General features: G+C 37.0%; 1 protein-coding gene across 1 annotated transcript; it reads right to left on the bottom strand.

Annotated features, from left to right (window-relative positions):
* Nucleotides 1–4,653: 4,653 nt before the first annotated feature.
* On the bottom strand, nucleotides 4,654–9,584 carry LOC308495642 (ribitol-5-phosphate xylosyltransferase 1-like; the record flags this gene model as incomplete). The annotated part of the gene is made up of 3 exons (XM_081080612.1): nucleotides 4,654–4,756; nucleotides 7,961–8,116; nucleotides 9,005–9,584. Coding segments are annotated over 3 exons (839 nt in total), but the record flags the coding sequence as incomplete, so codon positions are not given.
* Between the last annotated feature and the right edge of the window lie 4,559 nt (nucleotides 9,585–14,143).

Genomic DNA, 14,143 nt, shown 5'->3' with positions numbered 1-14,143 from the left:
ATTATCTAATAATATTTCATTTTGATTTTTAACAAGATAAGACATGAATATGCCTAAAAATGTTTTTTAATCAGGATAGTTTATAATAAGAGCATCTAATAATACCATGATTCTCTAACTATGCCTTGAAAGATATAGCGTTATTTGTTATTGCCTATCTTTGATATAACTTTAAAGCATAATGCATTTTTCAAATGACGTATGTCCATCATCACTTTATGTAAGCATACAATAAACACTTGTCCAGTGTTTTATAGTACAACATTATCATGAGAGTATATATTAAATACTGTATTAAGTGATAGAGAATAAAATTGCTGAGGTAGTTCCAGTGAAAGGGGATTCAGGAAAAGAAGGTGAAGGTTGAAATGTATTCCAGGAAATATAAGCAATATGAACAAAGGCAGAGAAGCAGTTAAGCTTGTGATTCAAGAGTGTGTAACTGGAAATATGCTGTATTTGTACAGGAAAAAAAACAACAGACCAGAAAATTTTCAATCGCTTCTCGGCCTTTTGGCTAAGATCAAGTGCAGAAAATTTTCCCACAGTATTGACTTAGGTGGACATTGCAAAACTTTTGTTCACATGCCATTAATTTGGGAGCTATAAGTGTTGTTAATACTTGGTTGCAGTTCATGTATTAAAATAGTACAGTAAGATAGTCTCTCAAATGTCACTTTCATGTGAAAGAAATACTTCTAAATTTTTTGATCCACACAAATTAACAAAAATGAAGTATGATTCATTCAGAGCACATTTGACCCATCTTGGAATCTCCACAGCTCCATTTTATAGAGTGCTCTTACATTCTAGTAGCAGGCATGTTGGCCCTTCCACTCTGACTAACTGGCTTTCCAGACCTCAAGGCCATGTTTAGGTGATGGTGAAAGCCGCAGACAGGGTCAATACTGTGGAGCTAAGGTGTAGATCAGAGGTTCCCAAACATTCTTGGTTCCAGTACCTTCAGTACCTTGGTTCCAGTAATTGTTTTCAGTGTATCCCAAGCCAAAATAAACGAGTAATGGTTCAGTTTTTTAAGTTGTTAGGTCCAAACAACTTAGTAAGTATTTATGTTCCAACAGCTTAGAAGCCACTTTAAAAAATAATACATATACTACACTGAAAGAAAAAAAGTTCCTATTTCATTCTTAACTAACCACAAATACTTACAAAGGAATGTGTGCACCTATTGAGCGCTACACAACTTCCCAAATCTCGGAATCAGAGTAACACTGCCACTGCCATTGCCTCTTCCACCTGCATTTTTTCACAGCAACCATGGAAAATACAGCTTCACAAAGGTATGACATCACTGAAATGAATGTAAGGCAATCTAATGTTGAAACTATGAACTACCTTAAGCTAGCAATTTGTATGGTGTCTGACAGATGTGAGGTATTAACTGTGTTTCCCACAGATAATATTGAAATGGTATGTGGTGTCCCAGGAAGCCTCAGTACACAGTCTGGGAAGCATAGATTTAGGTAAAGAAAATTAGGAGTTCAAAAATCCTGCAAGATTCAGATAATTGTGTGTGTGTGTGTGTGTGTGTGTGTGTGTGTGTGTGTGTGTGTGTTGGGAGGTGTATTGGTCAAACTGCAGTGGGTTAAGAAGTAAATAAGAAAGTGGTGATAGTGAGTGTAGACAACTCTTGAAAGTTCAAATGAGAAGGTGAGAAAGCAGAAACAAGTGAAAGCTGATGATAAAGGAGACCAAGGAAGTAACTGATGGAGCAAAGTCTTGGAAGAGGCAGAAGGCATGCACGCGTTTAGGGAGCTAACCTTAAACCATGGACATCACCTCCCTGAGAGCTGAGGAAAGAGATAAGGTTAGGCGAGGGATCAGAGAGATCCTGTAGGTAAATGTTAGAGGAACTAGTTAAAGGAGATAATTACGGGTATATTCAATTTTCTTGAAGAAACAGGAGGCAGGGTTGTCTGCTGAGAAAGAGAAGGTCAGGAAGTGTTGTGCAGTGGCCCAGAAGAGTGGACAAACCTGCTCCTCTTCCTGTATTTTCTGTCTTGACTGCACACCAACTAACCTGTCATGCAAGCTATTAACCAGGGAGTTGTCAGATTCATTTCTTGCTCTCATCTTCGCATATAATAACCCCTAAATTCTGATAATTTTGCCCAAAAAGATTTCTCAGATTTGTTCCTGGCCTCACCCACCCCATCACCTTACTAAATAATAGTAAAAATATTAAAACTAATAACAAGACTTCTATTGTGATTACTGTGTGACAGAGACTATTCTAAGCACTATACATCTATTAATGTATTTAATCTTCAAAACAATCCTTTGAAATAGAAACTATATTTTCCTTATTTAAATGTAAGGAAATCCAGGCACAGAGAAGAAACTCACTTGCCCAAGCTCAGATAGCTAGTAAGAGGTAAAGATGGAATTTGAACTGAAGATAGTTTGGCTGCAGAGTCTGTGCTCTTAACAACTCAATTGCACTGCTACACTCCCGAGAGGTGACAGGGCTTCATCAGGCTGACTCAGAAGTTGTGTGCCCCACACGTGTTCATGTACGAGTATTCATACCCTGAGCACAGACGATGCATGTTTCTGATTCAGTCGTGAATAATGAGTCCTTTATTCCCTTCAGAAACACGTGGAGTTTGGAAGTGTTACATATAGTTAAAGCCCATATTTTGATTCCATGTTTAATCAAACAACCCTCAAATAATTGGGTATCAACTGTAGCCTGCCTATATGAAAAGAATGTGCTGGTCAAGTCAATATAAGCATGTGAACTGACTGATGGTTCCAGTTCCGTTCTGGGTTATTTACTTAGTATACTGGATTACATTCGTTGGAACTACGAATTGGTAAGCATTCATGAGCTGGATCAACCCTTTAAGCTCTTTTAAACTAACAGGTTTATTTAAACAAAATGTATTTATACTTATTTATAACAAGTATCCCGATAGTACTAGAAAAACTTTCCATTTCTGCACGGTGACCCATTACTTCTAATTCACTTTTGGTCAAATAAGGATGAACGTGTTAAAACATTTAAGTAGTTAGTACCCATGTAGCTCAATTCAACTCAAAATTTGCAATTCCATAAAAGTACTAATTTTGGATAAATTAAGTATACTACTTTTCATGAGCCTAAAATTTTAATAAGTTGTTAAAAAAAAATCTTCCACAATAGTGAACTTCTTTGAATACACGATTCTCTTAAATCCTAAGAGAAAACAGCATTGCTATTTGATCATAATATAAAATCTGCGGTAAAAATTTCAGAGGGGAAGATTTTCTTTTGGGAATTAATGCTGCTTGCTCAAATCCTTTGCTATCATTATAGTAACAGTACATACTAACTTCTCTATGAATTTTTAAGAATTTTTCTGAAAATTCTATATATTATGGGTAGAACTATTAGACTAATACCCATTACACATTTACTTTTTAAAAACCAAAATATTAGATTTATATGCATAATACACACTTACTTTCAAACACCCTAATCTAACTGTTGTAAGTTTAGGACTATGTATAAGCTCTTGAATGGGAGTAGATCGATAGAAACCTAGAGATGAAAGTGAAAATAATCATTACCAGTGATGATTTGAAAAACCTGTTTACTTTTCAAGTAAATGATTACTTTGAAAAGAGTCATGCAATGAAATTGCTTTTCAAGTGTGTGTAAATAATTAAATAGCAGTGAAAATTCAAACAGAATTGAGATTAACTATGTATAACTTTTCCTCTTGATTTCAGTAAGAAAGAAATGGAATCCTAATAGAAACCAGAATCTTTGGTTCACATTTCCCCCCCTAATAATATAATTGTTGTATGAAAAAAGCATTTTTAATTATTTGTATTTTTATTTCAATAAAAAGCAAAATCTAATAGAAAATAGCATTCTTTCATATAAAAATAACACAATATAGATTTGGTCACATTACAGCAAACAATTGACAATGCTCTGAGATGTGTGACCTCTGATTTCAACTGATACGTAAATTTATAAATAAAATTATCACAATATCATATAAAATTATCACAATTTTGGTAAGTAAAATCTTAATTCTATTAAAAATAGAAAATATACCGTCATAGATAAAAGTTTTATAAAAATAAAAGCTCAAAGTCTTAATGATACATTGGTTTTATTAAGTCCAAAAAGAGATTTCTGAGTATTATAGTAAAATGGTAATCTGTATCATTAAATTATGATAGAACTTATATATGAAATGTTTTGATAAAAATTCAAAAGTCATAGCAATTGCTATGATATCACCTATTATAAAAAAATATGTGAACAGAACTATTATATGAAAGAGAAAAATGAAAATATTTTTAAGTTTACGTATTATTCCTCCAAGGTATGAAATGTTAAATGCTCATCAATAATGAAATGTTACAAAATCTGGAACATGAGTTTTTCTATATAATCAGAAATGCTTTGATAAAAATTAAAGACATATGATTCAAAAAGGAGTATTTTGTACTCCAATTTCATAAGAAAATGTTCAAGGTAAGCTTTAACTATGAATGTATATTCATGAGATTTATTTCTCTATTCTTCACAACAAGTTGAAGTGGAAATATTTTCTATGAATAGATTTTCCTTCTAGGATTTACATAAAACATTGTATGGCAACACATCAAAGGTTAATGTTGTATGATTAATACCTGTAATGTGTTCTTCCTACAATTGAATTTCCTTCTCTCCACTGAGCAGTCACATCAGTGGGCTCAAGTAAGCCTTCAAAAATATGCTCCCAGAGATACAAACCTGGTAAAAAAAAAAAAAAAAAAAGAAAAACATTTACTGTCTGATCTACTCAGATGTGTGGGATGAGTTTAAGTTCTGTTCTTTTATATCATTTGACTATGAAACCAGATTTTATTTCTCCTCTTTGGTCCCTTGGCAGGCAGTGCTACCAAGCAATAGCTCAAAACCATCAGCATGGCGGCTACTATATGAGATAGAACTCAGAGGTTGCCAGTATAATATGTGGGAAAATATGGGTTAATAATGTTACTCTAAATTTGAGAAAACTCTATCACTGGATATTTACTACCTATTTTATCCTGAAGTGTGTTACAGTACTATGTACCGTGTTTCCCCGGAAATAAGACCTAGCCGGACAATCAGCTCTAATGCGTCTTTTGGAGCAAAAATTAATGTAAGACCCTGTCTTATTTTACTATAATAAGGTCTTATTTCTGGGGAAACACGGTAAATTACAACAGTAAGTCCTTTACTGTAGTAAAGGGGCCATGAGTCAAGGAATGCAGTGGCCTCTAGAAACTGTAAAAGGCAAGGCAATGGATTCTCCTCTAAGCCTCCAAAAGGAATACAGCCCTCTGGATACATTTCAGACTTCTGCCTTCAGAAATCTAATATAATAAATTTGTGTTGTTTTAAGCCACTAAATTTTCAGGAATAGGCTATATCAGCTATAGGAAACTACAGATTATGTAGTTATAAATTATTTGTACCTGGAAATGGGATACTGACGTAACAAGTATTTAAAATTCAGGAAGTGGCTTTAGAATTAGGTAGTGGAAAAAGGCTGGAAGCATTTTGAGAGTATGATTTTTAAAAACCCTAGATTAGATTGTCTTGAACCAATTGTAGGTAGAAATTTAGACGCTAATGACTCAGCTAGTGAGAATTTGCAAAAAAGTTGGCAGCACAGCATTCTTAGAGAATAAGCAGACTGTAGAAATATGCATGTTAAAAGCGTTGCTGACGAAGGCTCAGGAAACGAGTTAACATGTTATTAGAAACTGGAGAAAAGAAGATTCTTATTATATAGTCAGGTACTACATAATGACGTTTCAGTCAACAGTGGACTGCATGTGATGGTGGTTCCACAAGATTATAATGGAGCTGAAAAATTCCTATGCCTAACCATGCAGTAGTCACAGTGCAACGTGTTACTCACGTGTTTGTGGTGATGCTGGTGTAAAGACACCTACTGTGCTCTTAGTCATATAACAGTGTAGCACAAACATTTACAGTAGTAGGCTATACCATCTAGGTTGTGTAATATACTCTACGATGTTCCCACAAGGACAAAATTGCCCAATGACACATTTTGTACAACGTATCCCTGCTGCTAAGCGTCACATTACTGTATAGCGGCAGAAAGCTTAGCTGAATTGTGTCCTACAATTATGTGGAAAGCAGAACTTGTGAACAATAAACTTGGATATTTAGCTGAAGAGATTTCCAAGCAAAGTGCTGAAGCTGTGGCCTGGTTTCTTCTTGCTGATTATAGTAAAACATGAGAGGAAAGAGAGATTGAGAGAAGAACTGTTAAGTAAAAAAGAACCAGTACTTGATGATTTGGGAAATTCTCGGCCTATTCAGATTGCAAAAAGGTGAAAATTTAGGAGATTCACTGTCAGGAAAGAATGCTCTGGAGAGAAGGCCAAGGATGTGACTGGATATCCTTAGGCCAGTGACTCAGAAAAATAAAAAGATCATACTATTTAGTTGCATAGAGAGCTCTCTGAAGGTATTCGATGTATAATTTTCCGATCTCCTTCAGTAATCTTAGCAGAAACCAGAAATAGAAATGGGATTATCCAGGAAAGATTGGTGGTAGAGCTCTTGTCTAATGCAGTGAATCCTTGTGACATACACAGAAGACCCACAAGGTTCTTGAGAATGTATACCAGCAGAAACACTGCCAGCTTGGCCTATAAGGGACTGAGAGAGGGTGAAATGAAAGAAGGCTGTTGGATTCCCTATCCCATCTGCAGGAAACAGGCTGATAAAACTGCTCTGAAAACACATGCTACCCTTCATGAAAAAGGAAAAGAATGACTCCAAGGGCAGAGCTGAAAGGCCAGAAGCAATGTTTTGAGCCACAGATTATTTCCAGCCCTTAAAACGTAATGGAGTTTGCCTGGTTGGATTTCAAAATTGCTTGGACCAGTGACTCAGTTTTACTTCCATTTTCTCCCTTTTAAATAGCAATGTTTATAACTGATATCCTATGACTGTGCTTGGGGAACAGGTTGATGAAAGTAGTGTTTGACAAAACTCATCTGGCCACTTTGTGCTTATAGGATTAAAAAGAGACAATCTGGAAATATGAAAACCTGTTAAGATGTATATTTAATTAAAAACTAGAATGGGGAAATGGTAATTTGAAAGAAGAAATTAATATTAGAGATGTTATAAAGAAAAAAAATTGTTAGAACTTGACAACTGGAGGCCTGGCTGGGTAACCTGAAATTTAGAGGTTGGTAGAAATCTTCAAGGATGCATTTTTGCATATAAGTGTAAATGAATTTATGAAACAACATGGGCCAGGCTTTATCTTCTTTTCGCTTTCCTCTCATCTGGTACTTTCTATCTATATCCCTCACTGAACATATAAATCCAACTCATGTTTAAAGGCCAAATAAAGCCCCTTCGAATTCACTAAATTCTTTCTGACTCTTCTAAGAATCGAGGGTTCCATTCTCTAACTGAGCATAATATATAACGTGGTATGCTAGACGTTCATGATACTCAGTGCAAAATGTTTTTGTGGGCAATCAAGTTTAATCAACTATATACTATGTCCCCTTCCCGGACACTGACAATGAATTTTGCTTACTTCAATGGTTCCCAAACTTGTTTGGCCATCAAGGACAGCAGCCACATCTTATACTGTGTATCAAGCATCCAATAAACATAGATTCATGAAATTTCAATTGACGTAGGTATTTAACTATATTGAGGTCTGCACACACTTTGTATATACAAATAAAGCTGTGCTCAGCTAAAGACCCACAATAGAATATGTGTGTGCATGTGTATTTACATAGATGTTGCTTAACAGAAAGGATAAATATTGAAAAAACTAAAAAAAAATGTATCATGATACCTTAACAAATGATGAAATAAACTATAAACGTATTAAAATGAATTGTTAAAAAAATAAAGTACATTAGACATGCTTTTTACATTTCTAAGCTCTACACAGTAACTTACCAATGGCCGCTTTGCCCCAGATTTGTACTCGGAAGTCTGCTTTCCCTTTTGTGGATTTATTTAATATTTGAAAGCTAGTTTTAAATCTGTGTTGTTGCTCATTTTTTTCATCTCCTTCCCAAGGGTTCCATTCTTCACTTCCCAAAGTAGATTGCTCTGTGTTTTAAAGAGAGTAACAGTGTTTATCAGTAAGGTAGATCTGGCGTTGTAGATAAATCCGAGCCATTTCAATTAGACGTTAGGGAGCTCTAATTTCAACCTAAGAGGTAAAGCAACTGAATTTTCAACTGAATTTAAACACACACGTTAAGAAAAAAAGGATATCAGAATCTAATTTTTATTAGTCCTTTACTCTGAAAGATCTCAGAGATAAAATGTTGACACAAAATTATCTTTCCCAAACAAAAACCTTCTAAAACAACTGGATAATATGTATCAAGTTACAAGTGTAACTTTCACATTTCTTTATCGATTGTATATATACACGTAACCTACACATAAAAACTTGACTTCAGAATGTAAAGTGTCCAACAGGTTTAGATACTATTGTGCTAAAATTCTGCAAAAAGGGAGAGATGAGTCTGAGACCGATCTTGGCACAGGTCAAAATACAGGACAGGGGTCCAGGATTTGGAGGTAAAGGGCCCTGGGTTTCCGAAATCATTGCATTTAGAGGAGGCTCTTTGTTGCGATATGGAAATAGATGTGTTTAAACCCAGTGGCATTTCCGCGACTCTGAGGCATTTTGTGAGAATGTCTCGGATACGTAAGACCAGTTTTAAAGGTGGGCGAGCCCGTCAGCTTTGGGGTAGGAAGCGGGGAGAGCGCGTGGGAGCCGGGCGAGGACCGCGGCAGGGCCGAGCGCGGGGCAGGGGCCAGGGAGCAGGCGGAGGGAAAGCGCGCCGGGGCCCGGGAGCGATACCGGCCACCACAGGGAGATTCCCGGACCCACAGCGAGACCCCGGCCGCACTGCTCGGCTCCGCCCGGCCCTGACCTCCCCGCCAATCCGAGCCGGGTCGCGCGGCCGCCAACCCGGGTCCTACCTCGGCCGCGCCTCTCCCGCACCGGGGCCGCCCCCTTCCGGAGGCTCCGCAGAGACGCGGCCGACGCCCGGCGGCGGCGCCCGAAAAAGACGTGGTATGCGGCGTAGAGGGAGAAGAGGCAGTAGAGGGCGATGAGAAACGAGCAGAGCCGTTTCCGCGTCAACCGCATCCCACTTAGGCTTCCCGTCAGGCCACCGCCACCAAAGAGCCGGGCCCGAGTAGAAGCCGCCCCAGCGCCGCGGCCCCGCCGGCGTCCGCTGCAGGCCGGGGTCCCGGCGGAGGGAGTGACCGGCACCCGCCCGGCTGGCGGCTCTTCCGCTCCGCCCAGGTTCCGCCCCCAGCTCTTCCGTCCCTCCCCACTCCAAGCCCAGCTCAGGCCCCGCCCCCAGAGCTCCCAAGCCCCTCCCATCCCTTCTCTGCCCCGCCCTATCGTCAGCCCCGCCCCGTCGGGGGCGCAGAGACCTGGCATGCCTCTGACTCTGGAATTGGCGTTGGAAGACCGCCCATACCCCGCTCTGCTCCCGGACTTTTGCGGTATAGCCACTGTCCCTGTCAACCCTGCATTCCTCCACGTATACATAAAGACTGCCGTTATCTGATGGGAAAGGAAAAATAAAACACCTCCCACCCGTGGTCCATGAAGGCACTAAGGCACAGATCATATCCATTTTTGTTTAACACGTAATCCCCAGAGTTTAATGTGGGGCCTGCTACATTGACAGATGAATGAATATAAATGTCCATTAAAAATAAGTAAGTCATGACAGTGGTAAACATTGTGAATGTGATTAATGCCCCTCAATGCAATGGTATACTTCGAAATGGTTAGAATGGCGAATTTATGAAATATATTTGTATGTATAGTCTGACAATTAAGTTCGAGAACAATGTTGCTAATCTTTTATGATATCAGAGGGATTATTCATTATGAATTTGTACCAACTGGATAGTTAACAACATTTACTATTTGGAAGTGATGAAAAGTCTGTGTGAAAAAGTTAGACGACCTGAACTTTTTGCCAACAATTCATGGCTCTTGCATCAGGACCAATGCATCAGCTCACACGGCACTGTTTGTAAGGGAGTTTTTAGCCAGTAAACAAATAACTGTATTGGAACACTCTCCCTGCTCACCTGATCCGGCCCCCAATGACTTCTTTCTTTACCCTAAAATAAAGGAAAAAGGAAGACATTTTGATGCCATTCAGGACATGAAGGGTAGGTAATATGACAACAATTCTGACAGCCATTCCAGAAGAGTTCCAAAGTTGCTTTGAAGGGTGAACTAGGTGTTCATAGCTTCTCAAGGGGAGTACTTAAAAGGTGACCATAGTGATATTCAACAATAAGGTATGTAACACTTTTTCTAGGATGAGTTCACGATCTTAATTGTCAGACCCTGTATAGTGGGGGTGCCAAAAAAATGTGTACAAACGGATGCTTTGGTTAATGTTGCTCAAGCAGGTAGTTCGCTGTATTCAGAAGTGTCTGGACAGTAATATAACCACTTTGAGCACCTCTTGTAATTGCAGAAGTCAAATGTGACTTGTATTCATCTTTTGTTATTGGTATATATTGAGCATTACAATTTTAATACAGTTTTCCTTTTTTAAAATGTGTATACATTTTTTGGCACTATATATACACATATATATCTTATGATAATAAAAATACTTTAAAAATTAAGTTTTATTGCTATGATGTGACTTGAAAGCACCCAGGTGTGCAGTATTTTGTCAAATAGAGGCTGTAAAATTGAATGTTGCCAATAAGCTTTCTATGTCAAGCCTTGTGAAACTGGAGTACAATTTTTTTGTCAGTTGTGTCTGTAATTGCTATTCAAGGTATCTGGTAGTCTTGACGGCCAGAAAGCTAGTGTGGCTTTCACACTAGCCTTTTCACACTGTACCTTGACTGATTCAACTCTCTACCCCAATGTAGAGTCCTCAATTTTTCTAGATAAAGTTTCCATCCCCTCCATTAGCACAAACTTATATTTCCTGAGTTTTATGCTCTTGGGGTCAGGTCTGTGTCTTCCAAAATGACATCATAGATAATTTGATAAGAATTTTATGACTTGACGGAAATTTAGGTCGAGATATTTGAGGTGACTTGACTATACTTTGTTGGTGGCTAAGCTGTGACTAGAATCCCTGTGTCTGTTTTCAGTTCTGTGTTCTTGCCCCTCAGATCATCCTGTTTTGGTTTTTTGCTTAACAATATCAGATACGAATAATGAACTCTGATCATATTTGGTGAAGTTTTCTTCTCTGTTTGCAAAAGGAAGAACTATTAATCATTAGGATTTGATATTGTTAAACCCTAATGCCTTCGGTTAGCTGCCTGAAAATAGTACACGTTTATTTTTAGAAGTCCACAGTACAAATTTCTTGTGCTACCTGGCCAAAATTCTCCCCTAACTTTATCAAGGTTTCAGTAATACTCAAGAAATGTATTAACGACTTAGAGAGATTTTCACAGCTTGGCCAGAAGTCTTTGCTTCAAACCCTTTGTAAGATACTTCTAGAAAGGGTTGGCTATGTAACAACTCATAAGTCATTAACTATAGCTATATTAAATTTAAAAGAATCATTCTCAATAAGACACGTTTTTCTTTTCTGTGTGACTATGATGGTTATGAAAATAAATGAAGCAACTACAGAAAGTTATTGACATTGGGAGATAGTAAGTAAATTGTAATATTTTCTTTAAACAATCAACCCAACAAATAAACAGCCGAAGAAACAAAACTAGAATATAATGGTTAGAGACAGCAGAATCATGAGGTGAAACTGAAGCTAGATGAGTAGATACAGATTCTGTGCAAGCATCACTTCTGTCAATCTTTCTCTCATTTATGCCCCCGCCCCCAGCAGCCTCTAAACTCCATGCACAATTTTATCACTGCTGTGACATTTCATTACAAATATTTTTTGTATTACATGTGATCCACCAGCTTTAATCAAAAGCTGTTTAGGATTATTATTTTTATATCCATAAATGCTACAGATATCTGTGGACTCTATTTCACTAGAAACCCTCCTGGTAGCCATCATCCTGGGAAATAGCCACAGATATTTAGAACCCGTTTGGCTCATCTCTAATATACCACTGACTTAATTTGTATGTGCTTTTTTTCTAATATCATCCACTTGGAAAAGGAGTCTGTCTACTTGAGGGCCCCAGGAGTGATGAAAATATGTTTCAACCTCTCTTAGTGCTGTTTAGTTAAACCTTTCTCTGTGTGTCGCTCATCTCATTTTTGTGCTTGCAAGAATGTAAACATTTGGTATACTCTCCCTCTTAATTTTGACTTTTCATCACAAGGTCTTGATGGCTTGTAATCCAACAGAATGGACACTTTATATTAATATTGCACATTTAATAGTCTAAGATTTACTTTTATTTTTATAAACTCTGCTATGTTTGTTTTATACCAGGGTTATTGCTAGCTACCTCAAATGGATTGGATAGCATTCCAACTTTTCTTAGGGCCTAGAAGAATTTATATAGCATACAAAACACTTAGTCCTTGACAGTTTGACTGCACTTTCCAGTAATATTTGTTGGCCCTAGAACTATTTTTGGAGGTAATCTTTAGTAACATTTCTTTGGTTTGTTTATGTTTGTAAAGAAATAGCTCTTGAGTCTGTTTTGGCAATTTAAGTTTTCCAAGAGAAAAATTTACTTGATTAGGATTCAAGAATGTTCAGACATCTCTCTTCTTTCATTCCTTTTTTTTGTTTTTTCTTTTATATTAGATTTTTCAGATTTTATTATTAATTTGATTATTTTATTATTTGTTTTTCCCTTCCCTTTCAACCATTTTTGATTTGTCAGTTCTGTTTTTCTATTTTGCACTTATTAGATTGTGTATTATTTTAATTATTTTCTTCCTATGCATAGGTTATCATTTAACCTCCACAACAACTCTGCAGAGTACATTAATCCCCCACTTTGCATTCGAGAAATCAGGCTTAAATTGTACAACCTGTGATGGCAACATTGAGATTTGAACCAGCTCTGTCTAACATCAGGGTTGAAATTGTTCTCATGACAACTTATTTGGTTAACAAATAATAGAGTTAATGGATATTAGTTAAAACACAAAACTTAAATATATATTTTGTTTCTGTATATATGTTCTGCATGGATTCTATAACATTATTCTACAATGATAATAACCGACAGGGATCACAAGTGCATTTCAACCTTGCCTTAAACAGAACCTGGCATTGGAGGTGGCCAATGATTCAGTGATCGTTAGTAATTTAAGAGAACCTGGAGGAGCAGAGGGGCTAGAACACTCTTTAGAAATGATGATGGTAGTTATGATAGATTTAAAATACTTATTATTGGTAGTATATGAATACTCTCCTTTAGAATGATAGCCGACTACAATCTCTAGAGCACGAGAACTCTTCCAGTCCTCCTTCCCCACTCTAGGTTTTATTTTATTTTTATTTAATGTTTAAGGTTATTATTTTTGAAAAATTAATTTTTATGAATATTATTTCTTAATAACATATTTGAATAGCAATATATTTTAAACATTTATTATTAATTTACATTTTTACTTACTATGGTTATAAATGTTTTGTAGTTGAAAAAATATATCATTTTTTGTATTTGAAAATATTTTTGTATATATGTATCTATTTTATATTTGAAAATATAAATATACATCACTGAAAACAACATATTTTCTTGTCCCTATGCTAATCAATTCTGGACCAAATCATACTTTCCTGATTTTCACTATCCAGTACTAGGCCCAGGCCAATCTAACTTAGCTACTTGGTCTAGGAAATAATTGCTCCTGGAGGTTAAGATTGTAAATAGCTTACTTATCAAAAACTTGCTTCAAGGTCCTAGTTTCACTGTGTTCATCTATCCAACATTATTATGTCATACATTTTATACAATCTCACCCAGTTCCCTGCCTTCCAAGACTCACTTTAAAATCGCCTAGCATTGCTCGCTTCGGCAGCACATATACTAAAATTGGACCGATACAGAGAAGATTAGCATGGCCCCTGCGCAAGGATGACACGCAAATTCGTGAAGCGTTCCATATTAAAAAAAAAAAAAAAAAATCGCCTAGCCCAGGCCCTAAAACCCTATACATACCTTGTCTTG

This window comes from Rhinolophus hipposideros (genome assembly GCF_964194185.1).
Source record: "Rhinolophus hipposideros genome assembly, contig: HAP1_SCAFFOLD_806, whole genome shotgun sequence".
Classification (NCBI taxonomy): domain Eukaryota; kingdom Metazoa; phylum Chordata; class Mammalia; order Chiroptera; family Rhinolophidae; genus Rhinolophus; species Rhinolophus hipposideros.
Note: the sequence above shows the minus strand (reverse complement) of the source record. Positions and strands in the feature narration are given on the sequence as shown.